Raw genomic sequence first — 25,202 nt, 5'->3', positions numbered from 1 at the left:
TGCATGAAGCCAGGTGCACTCGATTATCCGAACGTGCTCGCCTTTCCATTCATCGAGATATTATACTCCCCGAAATAGCTTCTTTGTGCACTTTGTGCAACGCCGTATGACGGTTTTACGATAGCTAGACGATACTTCGTTGCGGTACGTCGACGCTGGCGAAATGAGACAATTTGCGGTCGACAGTATCAGGTCAATTAGATTTATGCAGAGAAAAGTTGTAGAATTTTAGAGCGTGGGACAGAAATTTAAGACGTTAGCTTTTACATCTATTTTCAGGATGAAAAACATACTTTATATAAATGGACATTCCAATTCCTAATTTCTAATAATAGAATACTATTGTAGTTATATATATAATTTTTTAAATATTTAGCACCTTTCATGCATCTCTTATTTTTCTACAACTAATAAAGAAGAAGACAAACGTTCGACAGAAACCAAATCTCACGTCTCCGAAAGGCTCGGAAAAATTGAACAAAGGAGTGAATTAATTAATTTAAAAAAAAACCGAGTCTTCCATCAGCTGGTGTCACAACGAACATCTGGACAGACGCCATCATTCATGCTCCGTGGAAACCCGCTCGAAGACCCACGAAACCCACGGTTCTCCTAGCAGACCCCATAGGACCCCGTAGATTTACACGGACGATCGCGTCGCGTGCACACGCACGTACACGCGCGCACACCAGGGGAACGAATTCCTCTTTCTCCTTCCCCGTGAGTCGTCGGGCCGCCTGTTCGCCTTCCTTCCTCTCTCTTTCTGTCTACCGCCGCCACCTTGTACCACCGGGGCACCGAAGAGGAGAGGCTCCCTCAGACCGACAGTTTCGTGCGTTACACCGTGGCGTGTACACGGGACACCACGAGTAACGCGATTCAACCGTTATCCACCGCGATTATCCACGACGGTTTTTTCTCGCGATCCCATCGCGAAACCGCAAGGAAATCGTGATCGGTTCGCGAATCTCTCGCGAATCGTGGTACAGTGTACTCTCCTTCTTTCTCTCTCTCTCTTCCTCTCTCTGATGGTGACCTGACGGCGATGGATAAATGCGCCGCCCGTCTGGACTCGTAAGCCGCCACTGAACCCGAGAACGAGAGTACTCGACGCGCGAAACGAAAGTGAGTACGAGTACTATCCTCTCCTCATCTCTCGAGCACGCTTCATTACGGTTTACACAGTCGTAAACAAGGGTAGGTACACGGAGAAATAGATGCAGGAACGAGTTTTGAAATCGAAATCTTTTTTCGAAACCTCTCGCTTCATTTCTCTTTTCTTTCTTCTCTTTAAAATATTTATCTCTTCTTGTCTTAAAAATGTTCATCTGCATCACCATTGCGATTTACACATTGTAATTGATTATAATTAGAGAAAGAAGTCGGAGGAGTTCGGTGGGAGTAAACCTGGTGGCTTTGCATTCTCGCATTCTTTCTCTTTTTAACATCCGCGAGATCGAGATCGAATTAACAATGTCTGTTCAATATGCATTCAGGAGAGGCACTTCGTGGGCGAACGAATTTCTTTTGTCGCAGGTTCCCACGTGATCCGCGAGTAAACGCGGGCAATTGTAATTTATGTGACATCCGCGTGAGTCACGAGGAAGAAATCGCGATCGCGTCTTTTATTAGTGGATGCCGAGGGAATGCGAATCGCCGCGGATGTCGCGGATGCGCTTGCACGGACGCGGCTTGGATGCATCGCTATCGCGACTCGCGGGAGCACTTTCGCGTAAAATCATTTGCGATTTTGACCTGTTCGCACTGGCATTGCTGTTTGTTATTGCCCATTGCGCAACACGTTACAATCACACTGTTACAATCGTTCGCGCACGAGTAAAATCGCGATTCCGTTTCTTGCTGCAAACCTATTTCACGGTAATCATACCGTAAGAGTATCGCGTTCGTAGCAAGTCGTCGAGTTCTCACCTTCAAGATTAATCGGACACGCTGTGCACAAACTCTGTTGCGACATTTTGTTCTTTAAAAACACTTCTCGTATCTGATAAAATGTTGAACTTTCAATAGCTTAATTAATTAAGTATAATTTAATAGCGATAAATTGATTGATTAGACTCAAGAGAAACTTACCAAGACTTTGTTACCGAAATAGTTATTGTGATAGAACGTGCTAAAACATGTTTGCCAGAGACACGACAGCACATCGTGAAAGGGTCAAGAAGTTGCTCGGTGGGAGTCACCGTATCGTTGTCCGCTTTGAACGAAGGTTAACGGTTTTTAACCGCTTTGATGAAGATGTCATTGGTCTGCCAAGGCCGGTTTTACGTCATCGCACCGCTGCATTTCAAGTGCGATTCGACAACTCGCTCGAAATCAACGAAGGACATTGCCAAGTGCGGTATCAGTGTTCTCGACGATCGACATACACTCCTTATCTATCGCGTCATTTTTCCGAGAAATGACAGGTCTGTCAGCCAGTTTGGCTCTTTCCTTAGTTTCCAGTTTATCACTGGATCGCAGTTTATCTCGCATAAATCCAGTTAATAATCCGATCCAGTTTATGATGAGATCCAAGTAATCCCGTAACTTCTCGACGCAAAACGTCCACTCGATTCATTCACGAATATTATTTGTACATTCGTAAACCAGCGTACTCTCGAGCGTAACTGCGTTACGCAATAAATCGCGATGTCATGCGGGACCCGCGCGTTCGATGATCATTCGGATTCTAGGCGAGTCGAAGCAGAAATTGCGCCTATCAAACGGTTCGTAAAACTTTCTACAATTGGCACGGGGGATTCCGCGCAGATGCCAGCTACGGAACCGCTGAATTATCTTCCTGGAAAGTAGACAGAGGCGCAGAAACAAAAGCGAGAATTCGGTACCATTGTTGTCGGCCGGAGAGTATACTTGGTACCCCCGTGGGACCTGGAACGGATTTCTTTCGGCATGTGCATCCTCGATAGGGGACTCGAAAAGGAAATGAGAGAAAGCGGGCCTGCCTTCTTTTTAAGACAAAGGCAGAAATCGGAGCCGCGACCGCCGTGAAAGTGACGATTAAACAATTTTAAGTGACGCGACAGTCATGCATAGTGATGAATAGCATATAAAATGTGAAAATAGCGTGTAAAGCTCTGCTCCGTGGAAACGCTCCGGGGTGAACGCGAACGACAGGTCGTTCGCAGTAACGTTTTTCCTCCCATGCGTGAGAAAATTGAAGAAAATGCAGGGAAACTGTCTTGCGGAACGTCAGTCCACGTCTCTGACCTCAGAGTGCTGTTGCGATACCGTTACGCGATGAATATGTATCTTCCATGTGCTTAAAATATGATGAACATTAAATCCCGAGAATTATTACTTTCCTTTTCACCGAAACTACGAACGACCATGTTCCAACTCGAATTGCTATAAATGCGAATTTTATATGTAAAAATATCACCTTGGGATTTATCTGCAAGTCTTTGATACGAAAATCGAAAATTAGTAGCGATTCTAATTATTTTATTATTGATGTACTATTTACTGTTAAAAGAGAAAGACTATCCTCACTTTCAATCACTCAAACGCGTGACGCGATCGTTATTAAAGACCGCGCATTGCATATATCATCGTACATCGCGAAAACTGGCACGCAAGTAATTGTACCGAGACTGAAGAAACGTGTATGCAGGGCTGAGTACGTCTGTTTCCCAGAAAGTGCGTGTTTAGCGGCATGAGATTGCAGGAGCTGCGAATTGAACCGGAACGAATGCGCTTGCAGGGTAAAAAAAAGCCGGAGTAACATTTCTCTCCGCGAGCGCGGATATCAAATTGATACATCGCGATGGAAGATGATCTTCTGAGCTTGTCTCGCTCGTTTCACTTTTCCGCGGACGTTTAATTAAGGCTATCGACAATTGCTCCGATAAAACTGGCAATTGCTGGAGCAAAAAAGTCAAATACGAATTGAGACGACTATACCAAGCGTGAATTATTAACTTTTTTCCTTAATATTATCATATTAGGACAAATTATCGGAAGAGAGAGAGAAAGATTGTGATATTATAATTGTTACATTTATTTTATTATAACAGATATTACAATTAATTATATTTGCTCTGTAATAAAATTGCAGGTAGCGAAGAAATGAGTATTTTCATCGTAATCGAGTGAGTTTAATCATGCGGAAAGTACAAATCGAAACGAAGTATTTAAAACAAAAACTTTTTCGGCTATTTAAAGCACGAGGGGGTTGTCAACAGGATACCTACTTTCTAAAAGCAAGTTTTTTCTCAAATCGCTTCGTTCACCTGGTTCACTCACGTCGTTTACACACACGCGTAATATTCGTGTCTATCTGCCCTGACATTTCACGGTTGGCGAATATAATATAGGGTCGCGCGAGCACCGTACATGGTTCGCCAACCGTATTCGGTGTACACGATAAGTGACGGGTTGCGTGCCAGTTGCGCAAATCGCATAAAAAATCCATCGTATTACGCGATCGGTTACATCGCGGGTTCCGAACGGGTTCCGACAGGCGTTTTTGGGATCGGTGTTTCTTTTTTTCCCCGATCTGATAGTTAAAAGTGCCCTCTGACCAAGGAACTTCAAGAAACTTTTAGCAAGAACGAGCAACTTTTTTAAGAAACATGGAACATCAACAAAAAGTTGCTCGTTCTTGCTCCAGTGGGGACGCATCGATTAAACGCAAGCGCGCCGGAGTTGGATTTCCACTTGGGGTACCGGATCGCATTACGATGACGGCAAACGGCAGTGACGACGTGACGGTATCGAGATCGGCGGCTTTCTGGAAATTGTCTACGCATCAACGATTCGACGGTGATCGGGAATTAATCGTAAACGATTCGGCGGAGTTCTCGCGTGTCTCGCTTTCGGCAGCCACTCAGGTATCGCGTGGCGCAGCGAATTAGCGGGAAACGTTTGTTTCGCAAGATGTCCAATTGCCTCGGAGAGGGAGCGTAACAATGCATGAATAATGCTGGTACGACGATGAGAACGCGGGACTTTGCGTGGGTCAAGACGAATATTTATTCGAGCAGCACGCGCGTGTCCGCGCCGCGGACACAAATTTTTTCGTTTCAAATACTTCATTTGCATAATTTGTACTTTCAGCATGATTAAATTCACTCGATCACGATGAAAATGCTCATTCTCTTCGCTACCTGCAATTTTATTACAGCGCGGAGCTAACTTTTACTCGCGCGCGCTTTACGCTGATCGGGGTGTCGAGGAGGAGCAGCGGAGACGTACCGAAAATAGATCGGCGCTTACTTTAAGTTTAAATCGACTCGCCGCGGTCTTTCCACCCGTGCTCGCCTCTTCGTCTTCTTTTTGTTGTCCTCTCGCCTTCCGCCGCCGCGATTCGCTCTTGGCCGGTTTATTATTACACACGATGTACATTCCCTGTCTCTCCCTTTCTTGTGTACACACTCGGCTCTCTACCTCTTTCATCCTCTTCGCGTCTGGACCGCGCGAGCGGAGCTTATTAAGGCTCACTACTACCGCGGATGATCACCTTGAAAGCCCTGAACTTCAGGCCCGACGATGACCGAGGCTCAAGGTCGGTCCGAATACGAACTGGCTAACCGGTTTCCCCGAGGAAGATTCAGTGCGAGGAATACGTAAGATCACCACGCCTCCATAATTTAATGCATTAGCCGTCAATAAGAACAATATCTGGAAATTGATGAGGTGTGCGTAAGGATATTTGCATTTTTTTTATCGCTGCAAATATCATCATTTTCGATTTATCGTGCGACGCTTGCGCAGAGTGAGATATTGTTGCTTTGAAGTTTTATTATATTTCTGTTATATTGTGTATGGTGTCAATTACAAGTTTATGATGCAAGAAGACCTAATTATTTATAGATTATTTATTTTTTATTTTATTTTATTCATTATTCTATAGTAGTGATGAGTAATTAAAGAGAGTATCATCTGATATAAAATAATATAATATTAATAATAATAATAGTAGTAATAATAATTGCAGTCCGATTAAGTGTGTAATACAATGCAAGCTAAAATTATATCAAGAAATTAATATAATAATATTTTCCATGTGTGACTTCTCATGGAAAAAACCTCTCACTCTGAATCTTCTTGGCGAGGAGCCGAGGATCGTGCTGAAAATAGATTCCACCATCGGCCCCCATAAATTTCAGTCACCGAGTGCAACCTGTGCAAGCAAAAAAAATGGCGCTAAGCTTCTCTAACAGTATCCCGACGAAAAGGCAGTAACACGCGGACAGGAAATGTCGCTGGACGAGCACGTCGTTCCTCCTTTTGTTGTCGTAAGATAAGAACGCTTTTACTATGCGGACTTCGTGTGACTGCGGAACGTGTCCCGGAAATTGTCCATCGACCACGGCGATCGAAAACGCGCCACGCGACGTGTCGCGCGGCATGTACAGGGTGTTTAAAAATGAAGGGTTGCGCACGCTTGGAGAACGCGAGTCGCTTATAGTTGATAAAGACGCTCAATTAGCGGATCACACTGGTGGTAATTACGAATTTCGAATTAACGAGGAATAAGTCATCGTTAGAGACATTTTTGATGCCTAAATTTTGTTATAATAATTCGCAAATGTATAAAATTTGCTATAATCCTGCGCACGAGCGCTATGCTGCTCGGTGGAAGCCCGTCTCTCTTCTCGCCGACACGAGAGAGCCGACAAAAGGCCAACCGGTTTCCGGAAATGGGTTGCTTCGTCCTCAAACGATAGACGAATGTACAATATATTTCGCGTCGGACGCGGAGATGCGAGAAAATAAGGTTACCTAATTACCTAGATTGCGCGACAATAATTGCAGCGATCTCCCGATTTTATCCAATTAAGATCAAAAGCGAAATTGCAAAGCGAACAAAATAAAATATTTCAACAAAGTACTTTTGAATTCGAATTATTTTTCTATATCAAAGTGTTTAAGAACGTTGATTAAACCGAATAATTCAAATTTAAATTTAAATTTAAATTTAATTGTCAATTTTTCAAATTGTCGGATCAATATGAAAGGATCTTATTAGCACTCTCTTTGTCTTTATCTTTTTTTACAGTTTCTCAATGCGAGCTCTTCTTGCAACGAAGAGCTCACGTTCACCCCTCGCGCGCTTATTTTCGCCTCGCGTGACGAGCAGCGATGACCTCTCGTCGCGATTTTTTATTCACCGAGCATCTCCATGTGGCCCGAAGGCCCCTTTTTTCCCCTTGACTCATCGTCCGACTACGCATTACGTCAGCGTCCCCGATTCAGCGGGTGCAGAAAAATGCAACGGAACGACTTTCCGTTTCGCGCGAGTGTGCGCGGCATATGTAGAAGCGCATAACGATCGATTCTAACGGATTAACCGAGTAGAGGACATCACAAATTGGAAGTTCCGATGAACGACCAGCTCGACATTCTCGTTAAAGAGAAATTACTTGGCAAATTGACCGAGGAAGCAGGTCGAAAATCGATGAAAACAAGAATTGTCGATCTCTCTTCTCTTTTTCTCTTTCAGATGTCTTATTTACAATACGTATTGCATTATATTTATCCATTTTTATTGCATATATTATATATATTCTATATTATATTTTTATACCAAAGATAACAAGAAATTGCAACATTTACGTCACACGTAACGTTCTTGTTCTCTTTTTACTACACCTGTTACATATATTTTCGATGCATTAATTATCTACTAACTATTTTTCTAACTATCCGTTAAAACGTAAAATTAGTGTCATAACAAATTTAATTGATCGAGTTGTACTGTTGTCAGACTTTTGTTTTCACGCCTCATTTCAAATATTGAAATTGTACGATCCACTTTACTTAATAATTGTTATCCACCGCAATTTATTAACAAGCATATTAACCAAAGATTAAAAGTAATCAAATGTATTGACAATTTTAGCAACATCAACGAAGATATACAAATTAATAAAAACCTTATAACTATTCCTTACATCAAGGATCGAGCGAGAAAAGCAGACGAATATTGAAGCAATGTTGATTGTATTTATACTGTTCCTAAAAGACTTGATTGTATTATTAAGGAAAAGACAAATTGGCTGATGGTCAACAAACAGGTGTTGTTTAAAAAATAGATTGTCTAAATTGTGAGGCATGTTACACTAGACAAACCAAACGACATCTTGAAACACGTGTTAAGGAACATAAGTCGGATATTCTGAAGCATGAAAGTGATCATTCGGTTGTCAGTAAGAGTTTTTAACAATCATGAGTTCGATTGGTCTAACGCAAAATATTTGTATCATGAAAATCATAATAGAAAAAGAGAGATCGCGAAAATGTTTTTCATTAAGAGACATTCCAGCTTGATTAATTTGCACAAAGATACGGAGAACTTGCCGGGTGTTTATGATGCTATTTTGAAAAGTACTTGTTATTTGTTCGAGGTCGTTTGCTGTTGTCGTGAAGTTGCTCTGTGATATAAGTTCGGTCATTTTCGGCCAGTAAGTAATTGTATTATTATATAGTTTATATTTTTATTTACTTTTCCTTATTGATCTTTGTAATTTTTAGAAAGTGACTGATAATTTACACTTGACGAGGACCTGAATCTAGGTCGAAACGTACTTGTATGTACTCGTGTACTTGTTAACAAATAAAACTGCCAGTTTGATCGACCATAAGGAGGCTTTAATGAACTTTTTATTGAACTCTCTGACGAAATAAACGAATCAAATTGATTGTATTTTCTAGACACGTTTACATTTGCCGCTTTGTATACAGAAACTACTTTGTATATACGGTCAGTGGAATGTAGATGATGACATAACGCTTTTATCTATATTACCGTTTATGAAAGCTACATTTTTTGACGCCGGCCGCAGACGAGCCAGCGACAATGGTCCCCTTTGTGTGCCACGATTGATAACTCCTCTCGCCGCAACGATGTAAACGCGATCAGAACGAAGTAAGTAACTCGTTGCTCGCCGACCCGCATTCGCGATACCTTCTCCAAAGCATTCGCCAAGGCGAGGGAGATATTACTCATCGAACGCGGTGGGTTCACGACCGAGTGCCAATGAGTCAGATCGATTCTTTCGTTCCACGAAAGAACGACCGGTGTTGCGTTTGCGGAGATAAACACCGTTTAATTATCGATCCTGCAGTTCCACCGCATGATCCAAAGGATCATTAATAACGGTTCCCGCTCCTTCCCTCTCTCTCTCTCTCTTTGACTTATGGATCTTATCTCCCTGTTCATGCACGCTAGATATCATACATTCATTATTCACATGCAACAGGCATTTTCAAGCGTTCAAAGCGCGTGGCAATTAGACAAACGCATATATCCGTGTGTATCGTATTTATAAATACGATATTTCTCATTTGAATTCAAGCAATAACATCTAAATTAACTTATCGATTTGAGAGAGAACACCACGACTCTAATCGCGTGTCCCCGATTTCTCGTTGTCTCCAGGATCGATCGCCTGAAAGATTAATACGACGATTAGTTAACGCAACAATGTGCCATGAGTCCCACCGCGATAACGTAGTTCGCACGCGAGGGACATTTCGCAATCGGACCTTACACAACGATGATCCCGATGACGGAAAAGCCGCGAATACTCTTACCGGTTCTGCAGGACAGTCACGTTGCGTTGCACGCGTCCGCAGAAAGAAAGGAAGAATGAATCCAGATTAGATTAGATTAGATACCGACCTCACCGTGACTTGTTAGCTTTCCATTATCGATTAAACCGGTTCTGCACCGGTTAATTGCATTTCGGCAAGTCCTACGAACTATCAAACAATCGCTGCTCCAGGTCTTTGACTTGTGCGGACACGCCGCGTGACGTCAGCCGCGGAGCGCGAGCGGTTCTCCCGCATTTTTCATTTCAGTAATCGTCGTTTGCATTTTTCTGACTCACCCGCTCGGAGCCGGCAACAATTTGCAGGGACAAGATTTAGCCCGGACCTCCGATCTCCAAGCACAATCTCTTGTGTGCACCATCCGTGCAATAATTTAGCACGCAATTCGCGTTCATGTGTAACGCAAAGAAGTATCTTCCGACTGAAGATCTACCGTGACACATCCTTTTACCAATTTTCCGCCAGGAATCGTTTCTTCCTTTTTTATTGCATTTCGCCATTAGGCGTCACGACGCGCCGCGGCCGTTCCGCTCCGCTATCAGTTGTGCGGATAACAAGCGTGGGGTGGGTAGGCGAAGGGGGAGGGGAGATGGACGTCGCCGATGGACGATGGATGGAAGAAGGTAGTGGTCAACCGTCAGGTCATTCTTGAGTAGCAGTCGCAGGTGGTTCCTCCGTTACGTCCGGTAGCTCCTCGCTTGGTAGCAGGCCCAAGCAGATCGTTCTGCGCGATTTTTCCTCGGCGGAGGAAATTTTTGCGAACCGAGGGATTTCTCTACTTCGTCATTGTGCGTTTGCGTTATCTATTATCGTGACGAGCACGATGGACGGTTCGCCTTCTACCTGGTGGCTCGCGATTCCTCCAACTGGTCCCCCACGTCACGTGAAAAATTCACGCGTGCCCGTTACTGCAAAGAGACGCAATCGCGTCACGTGAAATTGGGGGAGACAAATGGACCGCGTTACTACTGCAAGTGAGAGTGCGTCTTGTGATTAGAATGAGAGAAACGAGACAGTGTGGATGATCAGTGGATTGGGAGGAATCTTTCCTTGTGCGTAAAGTAGACACAGTGATATCGCGTACGAAATTACGAAGAGACTAACGCACGCATGTCGATCAGACGTTATTCGAATCGAGATTGATCGTTGCGACATGATATTTCAGCTTCTATTCATTTCAGCATCCATTCCGAGTCTTGCCTACCTTGAGGCCAAAATTTGTCCTCTATTTCTTGTAGAAAATGTGGCTGGAATCGTAGAATGTCTCTTTAGATCTATATCTTTGATTGTTATTTAACAAATGAATTCGCTCGTCAATTTTAAATCACACTATCTATGATTGCCTAATACTTTGAGCTTGGTTCCGCGATATCGAACGTCATAATGCGCAAATTCGCACTTTATCTTATCTGGCGAGTTTAATCTTATAACCAGGTAGTGAGGAGTAAACCAAAGTCGGATTCGCTCTCGTGATTGACAATGCCGAAACGAAGAAAATCGAGTTGAATACTTTTTTCTTTTTTTTTATTTGGATATTATAGGTGCAGGTGACACCGAGCTCGCGGGAACATGGGGTAAGTTCTTCAATGGATTAGAGATTGTCGAAATAACTTTTAGAACTTTATTTACGAATATTTCATCAACTGGATCTGTTAAGTCATCAAAAATTTATATATTTAAATAGTGACAAAAATTTTATAAAACTTTACTGCTATTCCAGGAACGAAGACGATTATTATTACTATATTCTTGTATCGATAATTAATATATACGGCATTTTATATTATCAACTTTCTCTTCTGTCTCTTTATCATTTGCTCGAGGCATAGAAATATTTGTCGATCGATCTATTGCTGTAGGTTGTATTGTCTACAAGTGTTGAATGTTACGAACCGCTCCAATATCTAATCTGAGTCTTTATCGTTCGCAAGGCCAAATAAAATGGCGAATAACTTTATGCACGTTAACTGTTAAATAAATTTTTAACGTCGCTTTAAAACAACGGAAATGCACAATTAATTCAACATAATCTAAAATTTTCTTAATTTAAAATTTAATGACGAATATGAAAGAATCAAATGCACGTTAAATTAATCTTAATTTGCTTAAATAAATTTAAGCAAATTAAATAATAAATAACTTATTTGTATAAACCTTACGTCGAATAATCGTATTATTTATCATTAAAATTTGCGCAAAATGTTAATTGATAAATAAACGGATATAAAAGCAGTCAATCAAAAATTTGACCCGAATGCTTGCAGTTTGGAGACAGCCGATACCGGGGGTGGCTTGAGCAAGCCTGGCGCGGAACCGGAAGTCTTCAAACACGACCGGAAATTGCTCGGGAACATGGAGCGTGGATTGCACGAACGCGACCGAGTCGGCGTTCAAGACTTTGTTCTGCTGGAAGACTTTCGCAGCGAGTCCGCCTTCATCGACAATCTACGGAAACGATTCAAGGAGGATCTCATTTACGTGAGTAACAAGCGAAATTAATTCTCTTAGGACAAGTTGAAAAATCAACTGTCAATGATATATTTAATTCAAAATTAACTGTTAATGATATAATATATTTAATTAAAAATCGACTGTCAATGGTATGTTTAATTCATTGTTAAAAATATGTACGATAAATTTCGATGTAACTTTTTCAATTTTTAACGTATTTTTAATCTTGCATGGATGCGTGATAATTAATGAAAAAAAGTAAGTCCCATATAATCTTGATCTTATTAATTATATACATTTTTAGAGAATGAAATTTACACGAAGAAATTTAATTCTATGTATTCAACTTACTTTCACGAAACGATAAAAATGTATAAAAATAATTTATAAAGAGTAATAAAACTTTAAACATATTATACATCTTTGATATTAACAGACGTACATCGGTCAAGTGCTCGTCTCGGTAAATCCGTACAAAAAACTGTCTATCTACACTCCGGAAACCATCCAGTACTATCACAGAAGGAACTTCTTCGAGGCGCCTCCTCACATGTAAGCATATTCCGCGTATCTTGTATTTTGCATGGTCTCTCGGAAGAAAATTAATTCTCAAGATAAGAAAGAGTCAGCACGCAATTCAGGATATTCTACATAAATCAAAGTTGCGATTACTTGAATTGCATTTATTGTAAATTTCTTGTCCGCAGTTTTGCTCTGGCGGACACCGCTTATCAATCCTTGACGAAGGAGAATCGCGATCAATGTATCTTGATTTCAGGTAAGAGCTCGCATTTTTATTTTATATTTAAGCGATCAGCTATTAGTATAGTAGTAAATTATTTTCGGTTTCATTAATTTTATCATGCTTTAAATACCAAGTTATTTCTCATATTTCTATGTTTTATTTAAGGCGAATCGGGATCTGGGAAGACGGAAGCATCCAAAAAGGTCTTGGAGTTTATAGCGGCAGCCACCGGGCATAAGAAACAGGTCGAAGAGGTGAACGAAAAATTGATCGGCAGCAATCCCGTGCTGGAGGCATTCGGTAACGCGAAGACCAATCGCAATGACAACTCATCCCGCTTCGGCAAATATATGGACGTACAATTCAATTTTCAGGTAAAATTCCGGTTCACATAAGAATTGTTTAAATAATAAAATTTAAATAATAAAATAATTAAATAAAATGGGATCAAACGAAATAAACGAAACTTTTTTCGCGAAATTGAAAATTAGAGAGATTAAAATTAAAAGAAATTAAAAAATTTGTATGCTAACGCTTGATTTCCATATTAATGTTTACAAATGAATTATTTCTGATTAAAAATTAGTAAGAATTTAAAAAGTCATATTATCTGTGCCAAATATCAGAATAGCCATCAATTTCTTTTAATTGAACTATTTTTGCAAAAGCGTTTTATTTATTTAGGATTGGATAATATTTTTTTCCAGGGAGACCCAGTTGGCGGTAATATCTTAAACTATTTGCTAGAGAAATCCCGAGTTGTACATCAGTCAGTCGGCGAGCGTAATTTTCATATCTTCTATCAGCTTTTGGCAGGCGCGGACGACGACACGTTGCGAAAGCTGTTCCTGAAAAGAAACCTCGACACTTTCTTCTATCTGAGCAACGGTGTAAGCGCATTCAATTTTGGTCATATATGCCATACATTGCATTTCATATGTATAGTATATTCCATACATTTTGTATTCAACATTCTACATTTTAAGTCGGTATTTTCTCTCCACGTTTTAAATTATAATTTTTTTCTTCTTACCAAAGTCTCGTTTACAATTTCCTCGTGTTTCCGTAAATCTCAGACGAAAGGTACGGTGGATACCATCGACGACGCCAATCAGTACAGAGAGGTCATCCGAGCGATGAAGACCATGGAAATGTCCCAGCAGGAACAAAATGACCTGTTCGCCATAGTCGCGTCCGTGCTGCACATGGGTAACGTGGGTTTCACGGAGGAGGAGGGCGTGGCAAAGATCCTGAAACCGGCGTCCGTCGATGCCGTAGCTGCGGTAATTATTTTTAACAATGAGATTTTTTTCGATAGAATAATTAACGAATTTATAAAATTAAAATATCATTAGAAATGAATATTTATTACAACATATTATGAACGGAATATTATTTGAGAATGTTTGAGTTTTCAATCTTCATAATCATCATTCCGTTACATAACTATTTTTATTCTTAATTATCTTGTTACATGCTTGATTTTTCAATGCTTCAACAAAATTCAATGCCATGGCATTGTACAATTATACGAACGGCTAATGAGCTGATATTGTACAGCTGCTAGGATGCGACGTGAAGCGACTGGCAAAGGCGTTCACTCACCGTACCATAGACGCTCACGGTGACGTGGTGGTTTCACCACTGAATAGAGAATTAGCTATTTACGCGAGGGACGCGCTAGCGAAGGCTGTGTACGACAGATTATTCACCTGGCTCGTGACTAGACTCAACAAATCTCTGCAACCTCAGACTGATCCCCGGCGCAAAATGGTCATGGGCATTTTGGACATTTACGGTTTTGAAATCTTCCAGAAGAACAGGTACCTGTTGAATGTGCGCTAACATTACAGAAAACATTTCGTCAAACTTATGGCTTTCATTTTACATTTTCATCGTGTTTTATACATTTATAAATAAATATTTAATATTTAAATTTAAATATTAAGAAATATATTTTTTTATGTGTATTACGTTTTTTGGTATTTAACATTGCACTTATATTTTTATGTTTTACATTTTACAATGGTATTTATTTGGGGAACGGAATTTTTCTTGCTAGAGAAATTAATTATGTGAGATATATACAGGGTGTTTCCTAAGTAAGTAGACAAACTTAAGGAGGATATTCCTTGGCTTATTTTAAGAAGAAAAGGTCATATAAGCATATGTCCTAAATTGCTTTGTTTTCCAAAAAAAAGTACATCACTGTTTTCGTTCACTTTTCGTTTATTATAGAACAGTTTGTATTATTGCAAATGAAACAAATGAAAAACAATAGTAACCAAAAAGAAAAATTATAACGAAAAAGAAAATAGTAACTAAAAAGAAAAATAATAACATCACAGTAATTGCTGAAAATGTCCACCTGCAGCCATGATACACGCCTCAACTCTCCTTTCCATTGATTGACGTACACGCTCAAAAATACCTGGAGTGTTACGTATTCTTTCACATCCATCTATTATGCGATTTCTGAGATCTTCATTTTGAATAGGTGTAGCGTAAACTAAAGATTTAAGCTGTCCCCATAGAAAAAAATCTACTGGATTTAAGTCTGGGGATCTTGCAGGCCATAAATGGTTTGGTCTTTGAGTACCTCAACCGATCCATCGATTGGCAAACTTCCTGTTCAAAAATTGACCATCCCCACTCCATCCCCACCGCTGTTGACTCGTACTGCAAAAGCACGCTATCCGAAAAGTGAACGAAAACAGTGATGTACTTTTTTTGGAAAACAAAGCAGTTTAGGACATATGTTTATATGACCTTTTCTTCTTAAAATAAGCCAAGGAATATCCTCCTTAAGTTTGTCTACTTACTTAGGAAACACCCTGTATATACCTCCATCTTTTTCAACGTCTTCAATTACGGAACGATAATTCTCTCTCTCTGATTACTTCGATGTAGCTTCGAGCAGTTCTGCATCAATTTTTGCAACGAGAAATTGCAGCAGCTGTTCATCCAGCTGACACTAAAGTCGGAGCAGGAGGAGTACTTGCGCGAAGGAATAGCTTGGGAGAACGTAGAGTATTTCAACAATAAGATTATCTGTGACTTAATCGAGGAGAAGTATAAAGGTTGAATCTTTATAGAAGCCCGATATAAAGCACGATCAATCACATTCGCGATTACGTGCTGTTGTTAATTAATCGTCCATGTGGCAGGTATGATATCATTGATGGACGAAGAATGCTTGCGGCCTGGCGAACCGACAGACATGAGTTTCTTGGAGAAATTGAACGTGAATCTAAGCAACCATCCCCACTACATCAGTCATCAGAAGGCAGACTTACAAACACAGAAAATTATGGGTCGAGATGTAAGAATTCGTTAATTACTTATGTATTAATTATTAGGTGCATGCAACAATTTTGGTCATTTTTTTGCACGTTTTCACTTTAGGTGTATAATATATATAATACGATTCAGTCGTTAAAATATTTGCCCTCGCTTTTTACGATTTTCTGCCATCCCTCGGATAAATTTTAAATTCCTTGCGAAAAAAGTTTTTTTTTTGTTTTTCTCAGCCACATCTCGAAAGTATTATTTAGTTAAAAATACTACATTGATTGGTAATCCGAAGGCGCCAAGTCGAGTGAATACGTCCTGTGCGGAAAAACTTTTCAGTTCAAGTTCAAAATAGTTTGCTGAAAGCATGTATAGTTTTTCATTGTTCATCGCGTTCACTATTGTTTTTCGAAGCTATGTTTATCCTTAACTCATAACGTTTTACAAACTTCGATGCCAACTCTTCAAAAATGTAAAAGAAGCAAGAATTTATTTAAAGTTCAAATAATAATACCAGAGCGCTGAAAAAAGATTAAAACTTTTGCATACACCTAATATATTGGAACTAATGAGAGAAAGAAGAAAATTCTTATTTCTTCTTCCAATTTCTTCTTCTAAATTATTTTATTTTATTTAGATTAACTTTAAATTTTTGTGTGATTATATACATATTTGTGTGAGTTATTTAATATTAATAATTTATTTAGATAATATTTTTACGATAATTGTTTTGTGTTAATCTTTTAAACACAAAATTAAGCATGCTATAAAATATAAAGATAATCTTATTAATGCTTCAGGAATTCAGATTGGTACATTACGCCGGCGACGTGACGTATAACGTACGCGGATTTCTCGAGAAGAATAATGATCTATTATTCCGGGATTTGCGTGAAGTTATGTCGCACACGACAAACTCCATCACAAAGGTAAGATTTTAACATTCACAAGTAAACTACTCCCACTCTTTGATTTTCTCAAATTTTAAATATACGTTGCATTTCTGGCTTTAATGTACAGAATGTATTCGACGTGAAAGATTTAACGAGTAAAAAACGTCCGGAAACTGCTATAACTCAATTCAAGAATAGCTTGAATAATCTGGTCGAAATCCTCATGGGCAAGGAACCATCTTACATTCGCTGCATCAAGCCCAACGACTTTAAAATGGCCAGTAAGTATAAAACCAATTTATCATAAAACCAAATTGAAACAAAGTAATTTTTATTCAATTACTCGTCATCAATCTCCTTATCCAAAACGCCACTTTTATTTTTTAATCGTTAAATATTTTTAATAACGTTTAAAATCTTCATTCGACTCTTGACGTGCTTGGCGAAAATGATTAGATCGTATCATTGCATCTTTCAAGAGAAGTCTTCATGAAGCTCTCGCTTTTAGATCAATTCAACGAAAAGATCGTGTTGCATCAAGTGAAGTACTTGGGCCTGATGGAGAATCTACGAGTGAGGCGCGCCGGTTTCGCATATCGAAGACCATACGAGCAATTCTTGCAGCGTTACAAGAGCCTTTGCTCTGAAACCTGGCCAAATTATCACGGCCCGGCGAAGGAGGGCGTTCAAATGCTCGTATGTTATCTCGGCTACGAGCGCGACGAATACAGGATGGGCAAGTAAGACCGTGATTCCTGCATTAAACATGACCCACTGAACCAAAACTCATTAATGACTATTAAACATATTGAAACTGAATTGAATTTTGTGACTATTGCAGTACAAAGTTATTTATTCGATTGCCGAAGACGTTATTTTACACGGAAGATGCGTTCCAAGTGAAGAAACACGAAATAGCCGCCATTATCCAAAGCAAGTGGAAGGGTATATTAATGAGAAGAAAATATTTGGAGATGCGAGCAGCGGCGATTGTCTTCCAACAGTACATTCGTAGATGGATTGCGAAACGCGAAGCGAAGAAGCGTCGAAAGGCGGTTGTTACTATCCGCAGGTATTTTTTCCTCTACCTCATTTTCCACTTTTTATTTAAAAAAATACTTATTGTATTATTTAACGTTTTCTATTAGTTTTTTATTATACTTTATATCTCGTACACACACACATTTTATTTTTTTATTTTATATTATAATTAATATTTTTCATATGTGTACAGTGTACTAATTTTGTTTTGGTAATGTGGTATAGATTCATTCAAGGCTTCATCACTCGGAACGGACCGCCTACTGAGATTAATGTGGCATTTATCGAACTGGCGAAATCGCAATGGCTCATTAGACTCTCCAAGACATTGCCACCACGTGTCTTAAATAACTACTGGCCACCATGTCCATACGCTTGCCGAGAGGTACAATCATTTTCTTTTATTCTTCTATATAAAGATTTTCAGCAAAATCGAAATCATATGCTTGAATATTTATATGTATATACAATAACTAAAATTGATATAATTATATATATATATATCATATACATATTGTCTTGCTCAACTAATAATTAATATAATAAATATCTAATCGCAGGCATCAGAGCATTTGCGTGTAATGCACAAGCGATGGAAAGCCCGTTGTTACCGAATGGCATTGAAAAAGGAAGATAAGGAGCACTTTGAGTTGAAGATTCTTGCCGAGTCCTTATTTAAAGGCAAGAAAAAATCCTACGCGAAGAGTCTAGGTCCAAGATTCCGAATCGATCGTCTCGGTCAGGAACACAAAGCGCTGCGACAGAGCTTTATCAATAATATCCTGCCTTCCGGAGAAAATATAAAGGTAACACTAATTTTTTTTCATGAAAAAATATATTATATTTATATATACATATATATCTCTCTTTTCACTATATTAAATTACACTTTATTTAACTTAAGTTAATCCTAAAAAATAGAAGCTTAAATTGAAATACATTTTTTAGTACGCAACTCCCGTCATCAAGTACGATCGGCACGGTTACAAGCCGCGCGAGCGAGTGCTCATTTTAACGGAGAATGCCGTGTACATTCTCGACACGCTCAAGACTTTCAAGCTTAAGCATCGCCTACCTTACAAGGCTATCGAGGAGTTGGTTGTCACTGGAGAGTCCGATAATTTACTTATTGTCAGGATACCACCTGAATTGAAAAAGGATAAGGTTTGTTTTTTTTCGGAATTTCAATAAATCTAGGAAAATAAATGCCGATGATAGAGATAAATTTGATAATTAAAAATTACAAGTCAAATTAGAACAAACTACTAGAAAAATCATTTTAAATTGTAAGGTGGAATACTTTTCTTACATAATAAGGCAAATAAGTAAAAATAATTGAGTAAACGGTATTCTTACGAATTTCTATTATTTTATTTTTCTTAGGGCGATCTCATCTTGGAAGTTCCGCACATAATAGAAGCTTTAACGAAAGCAATTGATATTACTAGTAACCGGAGCATTCTCAAAATCGTTAATACCGAATCGTAAGTACCCTCCAAATAATTTGCGTATTTGTTGTTTGATTAGCGTCTATCAAAGCTAATCAAAACTCACTTAAATCTAAATTTGCTTCCATCGAATTCAGTTGGTGCGTGATTGTAAATCTATATACAGTGCTGGCAAAAAGTTCCGGAACAGTTAAAAATCTTAGAAAATAATGATTTAGTGGAAAAATGTTTCAAACAAAAAGTATAGGGCTTAAAAAAATCTATTAGATGATGATACATATTTGCCCTTGGTATGACCTTGGAAAGCCCGGTCATGGTCAACATAAAAATCTTAAATGGAAACCCCTATTTTTTATTCCATATTCTTGTAGCTTAGCTCGAGAGCTTTTCGAAACGCTATAATAAATTTTTTTTCTCTTACGTACTTTTTGACTTATAAGGCTTGAAGGTTACACAGTACCGCCGGCATTAGAATTACCCAAGGTGTACCGCGTGGAGGTTGTACGGTCGGATTTACACCTCTTTTGTGTGTGTGTGTGTGTGCGCGCGCGTGCGTATGTGTGCGTGTATGAGTGTGTATCATCATCTAATAGATTTTTTTAAGCCCTATACTTTTTGTTTGAAACATTTTTCCACTAAATCATTATTTTCCAAGATTTTTAACCGTTCCGGAACTTTTTGCCAGCACTGTATATCTATATATATAAGCCAAATACCACTCACTCACTGACTCATCAACGTGCAGCCCGAACCACTGCACCTATCGACTTGAAATTTTAAGGGTATATTCCTACTATCACGTAGGTGCTCACTAAGGGTGGGTTTTCCGAAATTCCACCCCTAACGGGTGAGAAGGGATAAAATGTGTTTTTATTTAATTCTACATATAAATATCACGGGCGAAGCCGTGACGGGGGATGCTAGTAAAGAATATATTAATTAAAATTTAATCCAACAAATCGATTATTATTTATCTCAGTGTATCCTAGTTCCACTAATGTTCGTACCGTGTTTCAGTGTGTCTCACAAGCTAGTCAGTGGTAAAGAAGGAGTCATCGAATTTAAAACCGGCAGCACTCCGGCAATTAGCAAAAATCGGCAGAGTGGACACTTGCTAGTGGTAAAAATTTCGAATCTCTAGATACTTTTAATCCTTTCGACTCATTGTTACGTTTGCTTTTCTGTACTTAAAAAAATTGTTAAATTGTAGGTGGCTTCTCCATAAAATAAATCCCAGAAAGGAGATCTTTTGAGGATCGAAAGAACCGCAAGTGCTATGATGCCCGGAGCAGCCTTGATACAATGTGATTTAGAGAGTACGCGAGTGTTAAGAAGAGATAATATATGCGACTTTGATGCACTAAATTACTCTGGCAAGTTTGTACTTCATTACAAACGAATGACAACAACGACGCGCGCGATCACTTTTGTTTTCAACGTTAAAATTGTTTCGAAAGGCACAGTGCCATAAGGCCGTTTTTGTATAATATTCCTCTGTAATCTAAGTAATAATATTAATTGATATTTATTCTGATCGAAAGGGAAAGATCCGATCGAATTGGTGAGTTTACGTGTGGCGAATTTGTAAATGTTGTTTAAATATAAGCTAAGCTTCAAAGATGTCAGCGCGATAAATAAAGAGAGGCAAATCTTTTCTTTTTCATCCCTTTTCTTATTTAACGAACAAACATTAATACCGTTTAGTTAATATTTACAATACATTAGCCACTTGCGCAAGCGCAAGAGCAGTTACTTAATATATCATTTCTTTTGTGAACTAGCCGAGTCTTTCTTCGTGAGAGTCTTCCTTCCCTCTAGAGCTCTCTCGCGCAGTTCATCCTCCACAACGGTGTTTACCGTTTTCGTAATCATCTTCTTCAATTTCTGGGTTTCCTGAAACTTTGTCTTCTTGGGCTGCACAGGAGCATCTTGAAAAAGAATATTAATATTTTAATGTTGTGCTCAATGTTAGTAGCAACATTATTATGTAATTGATTTTGTGATTGTTTTCTCTCGTTGTTGGCATCACTTACTTCCACGTCTTTGAACAGCAGCGCCTTTCTTCTTGGGTTTATTAGCCTTTGCCTTTTTTGCGGAGACTGGCAATTTTGTTTTAACTTTAAGCTTTCCTTGCGGCATTTTTAGATTTTATCACCGTGTTGTATATAGGTTTAAAATATCACTTGTATATCTCTCTACATATAAAAGAAAAAATTTAAAAAAATTAATACAGAAGAAATAATCTCTCTAAATCCCTATATTCATAAAAAATAAAATAAATACAGAAGAAATAATGTTCCTAACTTATATTCATAAATTGTAATAATATATTCATAAATATTAAAATTATAATAATATATTTATAAATATTATGTTATATGTATACTGGTATGTATGTGTCCCTAATATATGTACATAATATTCTATTATTATATTATTATACTTTCTTAAGAGAGTTATAATCAATTATAATATGAATTTATATGATATTATACAAAACTATGGATCATAATTATGCGGTTACACAAATTTTTACAGCTACCAAATTTATCAAAGACGCAATATGTAAATGCGAAACAAAATGTAATTATACGTAGTATCTTGACGTAACAATCACAATAATTCATATTATCATTTACGAAAGTAATAATGTTATAAGATTAATTTATTCTCCATGCACGTGGAGGTTATGTCACAGCGTTCGTGACACTCACACGAGCTGTGACTAAAATCACTGAATTTTAATTATAACCAATGCGATATTACAATTCTACCACCGCGTACTTTGCATTACAGCAGTTTGACACCTTCGTATTATAGGTCAGCTTTGCATTATTTAAAGAGTTTTGCTATAAGATATGCAGCTTACGTAAAGAAACTTGTCCAGCGTTGACTTACGAATATTTATCAAATATGTACTGACGTATAAAGTGTTATACGTCATTCAGTCTGTACACCTTAGGCTCACACCTATCTCGAGCGTCGCAAAGAATTTACTTACAAGTTATTGCTACTTAATGCGTAAACATCGGACATCCCCGTAACGTAACCACGTGACACTCGAAGTAGAAAAACAAGAATCGAGAGTGCGCATCGAGTAGAGTCGACCGAAGTCACCGACTGAACGACTCGGGTATATTTCGTTCCTTGATCTTATTTTCGAAAACGCGCATACCTATGACGCACACTCGCATTAATTAATTTTTTAATTAATTAATTTTCCTTTACATGTATCTCGTTCTATCGTTCTATCAATACTGTAGTTTAATTCCGAAATGGAGCTGCAATGTCGAATTGCCTCGTATCTACGTTCACGACACATGCTTCAAATTTTTCAAATCATTTACGAATTTCGAAGTCACGCCAATTTTACGATTACACGATCAGTCGAACGTTCAAAGCACAAGATTCGTAGAAAATCCATGGATAGATAGTTGGCTTATCCGTGACGTGCGAAAGCCAAATGAGGTTATATATCGATCATTTTTCGAAATTTGCAGCTTCTACTTGTTGAATTGTGCAGTTGCGCACAAAATTCACTATTCTATAAATTGTCTAGAGAATTTTCGTGTGCGATCGCTCGATTTCGGAAAACAGATATGTCAAACAGAGAGATTTTACGTAAAATTTTACGAACTTCATTCACGTTGAATTGCGCGTGAAACTTACTCGAATTGTTTTGTATTTTCTATACATTTACTGTAGAAATTATGTATAGTTTACTATAGAATTATTATATTATTATGGAATCGCTATTATTATAGAATCACGATATGACGTCGGCTCTTTGAGATTTCAAAACAGGACTTGTTTTTCTACAGTTTGACCTTTGCCCCCTAGTAACCGTATATTGATTTTTGCGAATCACTGCACACTTGTTGCAGGTTCATCGAAGAAAGCGGACATCGGATTTGAGAAAATGTCGCTCTCGAAGCCATCCAATCTCATGTACAGTCTCATCGGCGCGTATCTACAGCGTCTCTACACCAATCCCTTGAAAACGAAGGCCATAACGAGGTAACCAAGACAAAATTCCATTATATCAAAATCTATACTCAAGTATTATAATTAAATAAGTTGCAGTCGGCAATTACAATCAACATATGTCTATATATCAACATGATCAGAATATATTCCTTACAATTTCTCATAGTCGTGTTACTAGGCTTTGCTACTGCTCCGTCATTATAAAATAACATTAAACGTTATTATAAAATAACATTAAACGAAGCCTGAAATTTAAATAAAATTTAAGTTCCTTAAAATTGTTTTCAGCTGCATCATCACTGCCCTTGGCAATGTAGTGTCTCAGAAGTTGTCCGGTGCCAAGCAACTCAATGAAGACAGTGTACTGGCCTTCGCTCTCTTTGGGTAAATTATGCGCTGTTTGTTACGCCACAAGTTGACACAAAACAAGATTCTGATATTTAAATGAACTCTCATGTGCATCGTTGCAGTCTGTTCTTCGGAGGACCAGTACCCCATTACTTTTACACATACATACATTTACTCGTAAGAAGTCCCCTGGGAATCCTGCTGATAGAGAGGCTCATTTACACACCGTGTTTCCAGGCTTTGGCGCTCTACATGCTTGCCATTTTTGAGGTACAGAGATATTAAATTATTGTTAGTCATTGTTGACAAACTCTATCTTAAGATAAAAATTTCAGTGTTATTACGTGACGAATTTAGCTCAAGCATCACAAGATAAAAATTGTTGACCGATCCTCAATAGCTATTTAAAAGTTGCTTGCATTGTGTTGCTTTTGATTTCTAAATAGAAATCTTTTTACAGGGCAAGCCACACCGATTGGCACACGCTCAAATGCAAAAATTATACCTGCCAATGTTGATAGCTAATCTGAAGTATCTGACGTTGTTGCAGTACATTAATATAAAATACGTCCCGCCAATGGTAAGGTAACGTGCACATTGTGCATTCTATTAAACTACACTTCCTATACACTTTCAGGATTACTTACAAAAAATTAATTCAAGCGTTACATAAAAGTTTGCCTCTTTATATTTTTTCTATAGAGAGTTTCTTATATTTTTTATGGAGAATTATTTGTATTGAATATTCCTTTTTCCGTTCGTCACAAATATTCTTAATTATTTGTATTATTTTCTTTTTATAATATAGAACTCATAGGCAGTGTAAATAATTCTCCCTTTCATGTTTCATTTGATTTTTCAGTTGAGAGTCTTGGTAGTGAATCTCATTGGTTTTATGTGGGTTGTCTATCTTGCAACGAAACGAGCGAAAGCTTCGAAACAGAAGTAAAGGGAGATGCGATTTTTGTTGTAATTATTGTTATACATATCTTTTTTGTATAGGTATATAGATTTATAAATATTTTTATAACTATGTGAAAAAAATACGACGATAATAAGTGGTGGAATGTGGCATCATTCCAAGAGGTGACGGTATCTCACATATGATATAATATATAACGTATCTTGAATTTAAATATATCCTTTCTATCTTAGACAAAACAAAGTAACAATACATTCCAATTGCAATTTGTTGTCCGTCGAAAAACTTGTAAAATACGTTGACTTGAAAAATTGTGAAAAATATACATTAATATATAATCAATATGTATTTTGTAATCAAATATGTATATAAATATTTTAATAGATTATTATATAAGATACAAATAAAAATGTGAAATTTTTAAAGCAGTTGTTTGTTAAATCACGATTTTTTTCCAGTAGAATTAACGAATTTATTGAATATCATTTATTTGTCTATCA

At 38.1% G+C, this 25,202-nt stretch overlaps 3 protein-coding genes across 5 annotated transcripts; 2 read left to right on the top strand and 1 right to left on the bottom strand.

The window, feature by feature from the left end:
* The first annotated feature begins 829 nt into the window (after window positions 1-829).
* On the top strand, window positions 830-21,107 carry LOC105284760 (myosin-IB). Of its 2 annotated transcripts, XM_011348506.3 has the most exons (21): window positions 10,231-10,364; window positions 11,118-11,150; window positions 11,841-12,054; window positions 12,464-12,579; window positions 12,735-12,805; window positions 12,938-13,146; window positions 13,480-13,662; window positions 13,849-14,055; window positions 14,333-14,595; window positions 15,683-15,852; window positions 15,940-16,094; window positions 16,864-16,992; window positions 17,084-17,237; window positions 17,465-17,696; window positions 17,798-18,028; window positions 18,223-18,382; window positions 18,558-18,803; window positions 18,946-19,161; window positions 19,381-19,481; window positions 20,463-20,565; window positions 20,656-21,107. In XM_011348506.3, the coding sequence occupies exons 2-21, from the start codon at window positions 11,146-11,148 to the stop codon at window positions 20,668-20,670; spliced, it is 3,180 nt and encodes a 1,059-aa protein (XP_011346808.1). In that variant the 5' UTR covers window positions 10,231-10,364; window positions 11,118-11,145; the 3' UTR covers window positions 20,671-21,107. The 2 variants fall into 2 exon arrangements, with proteins under 2 accessions (XP_011346809.1, XP_011346808.1); XM_011348507.3 differs by lacking the exons at window positions 10,231-10,364; window positions 11,118-11,150 and adding an exon at window positions 830-1,125.
* On the bottom strand, window positions 21,102-22,454 carry LOC105284759. 2 transcript variants are annotated; one of them, XM_011348504.3, is made up of 3 exons: window positions 22,315-22,454; window positions 21,479-21,640; window positions 21,102-21,373 (listed from the first exon to the last, which is right to left on the bottom strand). In XM_011348504.3, exons 2-3 carry the CDS (start codon window positions 21,582-21,584, stop codon window positions 21,207-21,209), a joined length of 273 nt encoding a protein of 90 aa, XP_011346806.1. In that variant the 5' UTR covers window positions 21,585-21,640; window positions 22,315-22,454; the 3' UTR covers window positions 21,102-21,206. The 2 variants fall into 2 exon arrangements, with proteins under 2 accessions (XP_011346806.1, XP_011346807.1); XM_011348505.3 differs by lacking the exon at window positions 22,315-22,454 and adding an exon at window positions 22,230-22,253.
* LOC105284763 (PXMP2/4 family protein 3) lies at window positions 22,448-25,044 on the top strand. The gene is made up of 6 exons (XM_011348515.3): window positions 22,448-22,578; window positions 23,330-23,462; window positions 23,721-23,816; window positions 23,903-24,050; window positions 24,241-24,360; window positions 24,643-25,044. Exons 2-6 carry the CDS (start codon window positions 23,365-23,367, stop codon window positions 24,727-24,729), a joined length of 549 nt encoding a protein of 182 aa, XP_011346817.1. The 5' UTR covers window positions 22,448-22,578; window positions 23,330-23,364; the 3' UTR covers window positions 24,730-25,044.
* The last annotated feature ends 158 nt before the right edge of the window (window positions 25,045-25,202 follow it).

This window comes from Ooceraea biroi, chromosome 1, assembly GCF_003672135.1.
Source record: "Ooceraea biroi isolate clonal line C1 chromosome 1, Obir_v5.4, whole genome shotgun sequence".
NCBI lineage: Eukaryota > Metazoa > Arthropoda > Insecta > Hymenoptera > Formicidae > Ooceraea > Ooceraea biroi.
The sequence above is the reverse complement of the archived record's forward strand: the minus strand, read 5'-3'. Positions and strand labels throughout refer to the sequence as shown.

Bases quoted from the DNA above. Each gene is read 5' to 3' on its own strand.
- LOC105284763 (XM_011348515.3), top strand. From the start codon at position 23,365: ATGTCGCTCTCGAAGCCATCCAATCTCATGTACAGTCTCATCGGCGCG. The intron at 23,463-23,720 runs GTAACCAAGACA...AATTGTTTTCAG, and splicing joins AAAACGAAGGCCATAACGAG to CTGCATCATCACTGCCCTTG. The intron at 23,817-23,902 runs GTAAATTATGCG...GCATCGTTGCAG, and splicing joins CTGGCCTTCGCTCTCTTTGG to TCTGTTCTTCGGAGGACCAG.
- LOC105284759 (XM_011348504.3), bottom strand. From the start codon at position 21,584: ATGCCGCAAGGAAAGCTTAAAGTTAAAACAAAATTGCCAGTCTCCGCA. The intron at 21,374-21,478 runs GTAAGTGATGCC...TTCTTTTTCAAG, and splicing joins TGCTGTTCAAAGACGTGGAA to ATGCTCCTGTGCAGCCCAAG.
- LOC105284760 (XM_011348506.3), top strand. The intron at 13,663-13,848 runs GTAAGCGCATTC...CGTAAATCTCAG, and splicing joins TCTTCTATCTGAGCAACGGT to ACGAAAGGTACGGTGGATAC. The intron at 16,993-17,083 runs GTAAGATTTTAA...TTTAATGTACAG, and splicing joins CGACAAACTCCATCACAAAG to AATGTATTCGACGTGAAAGA.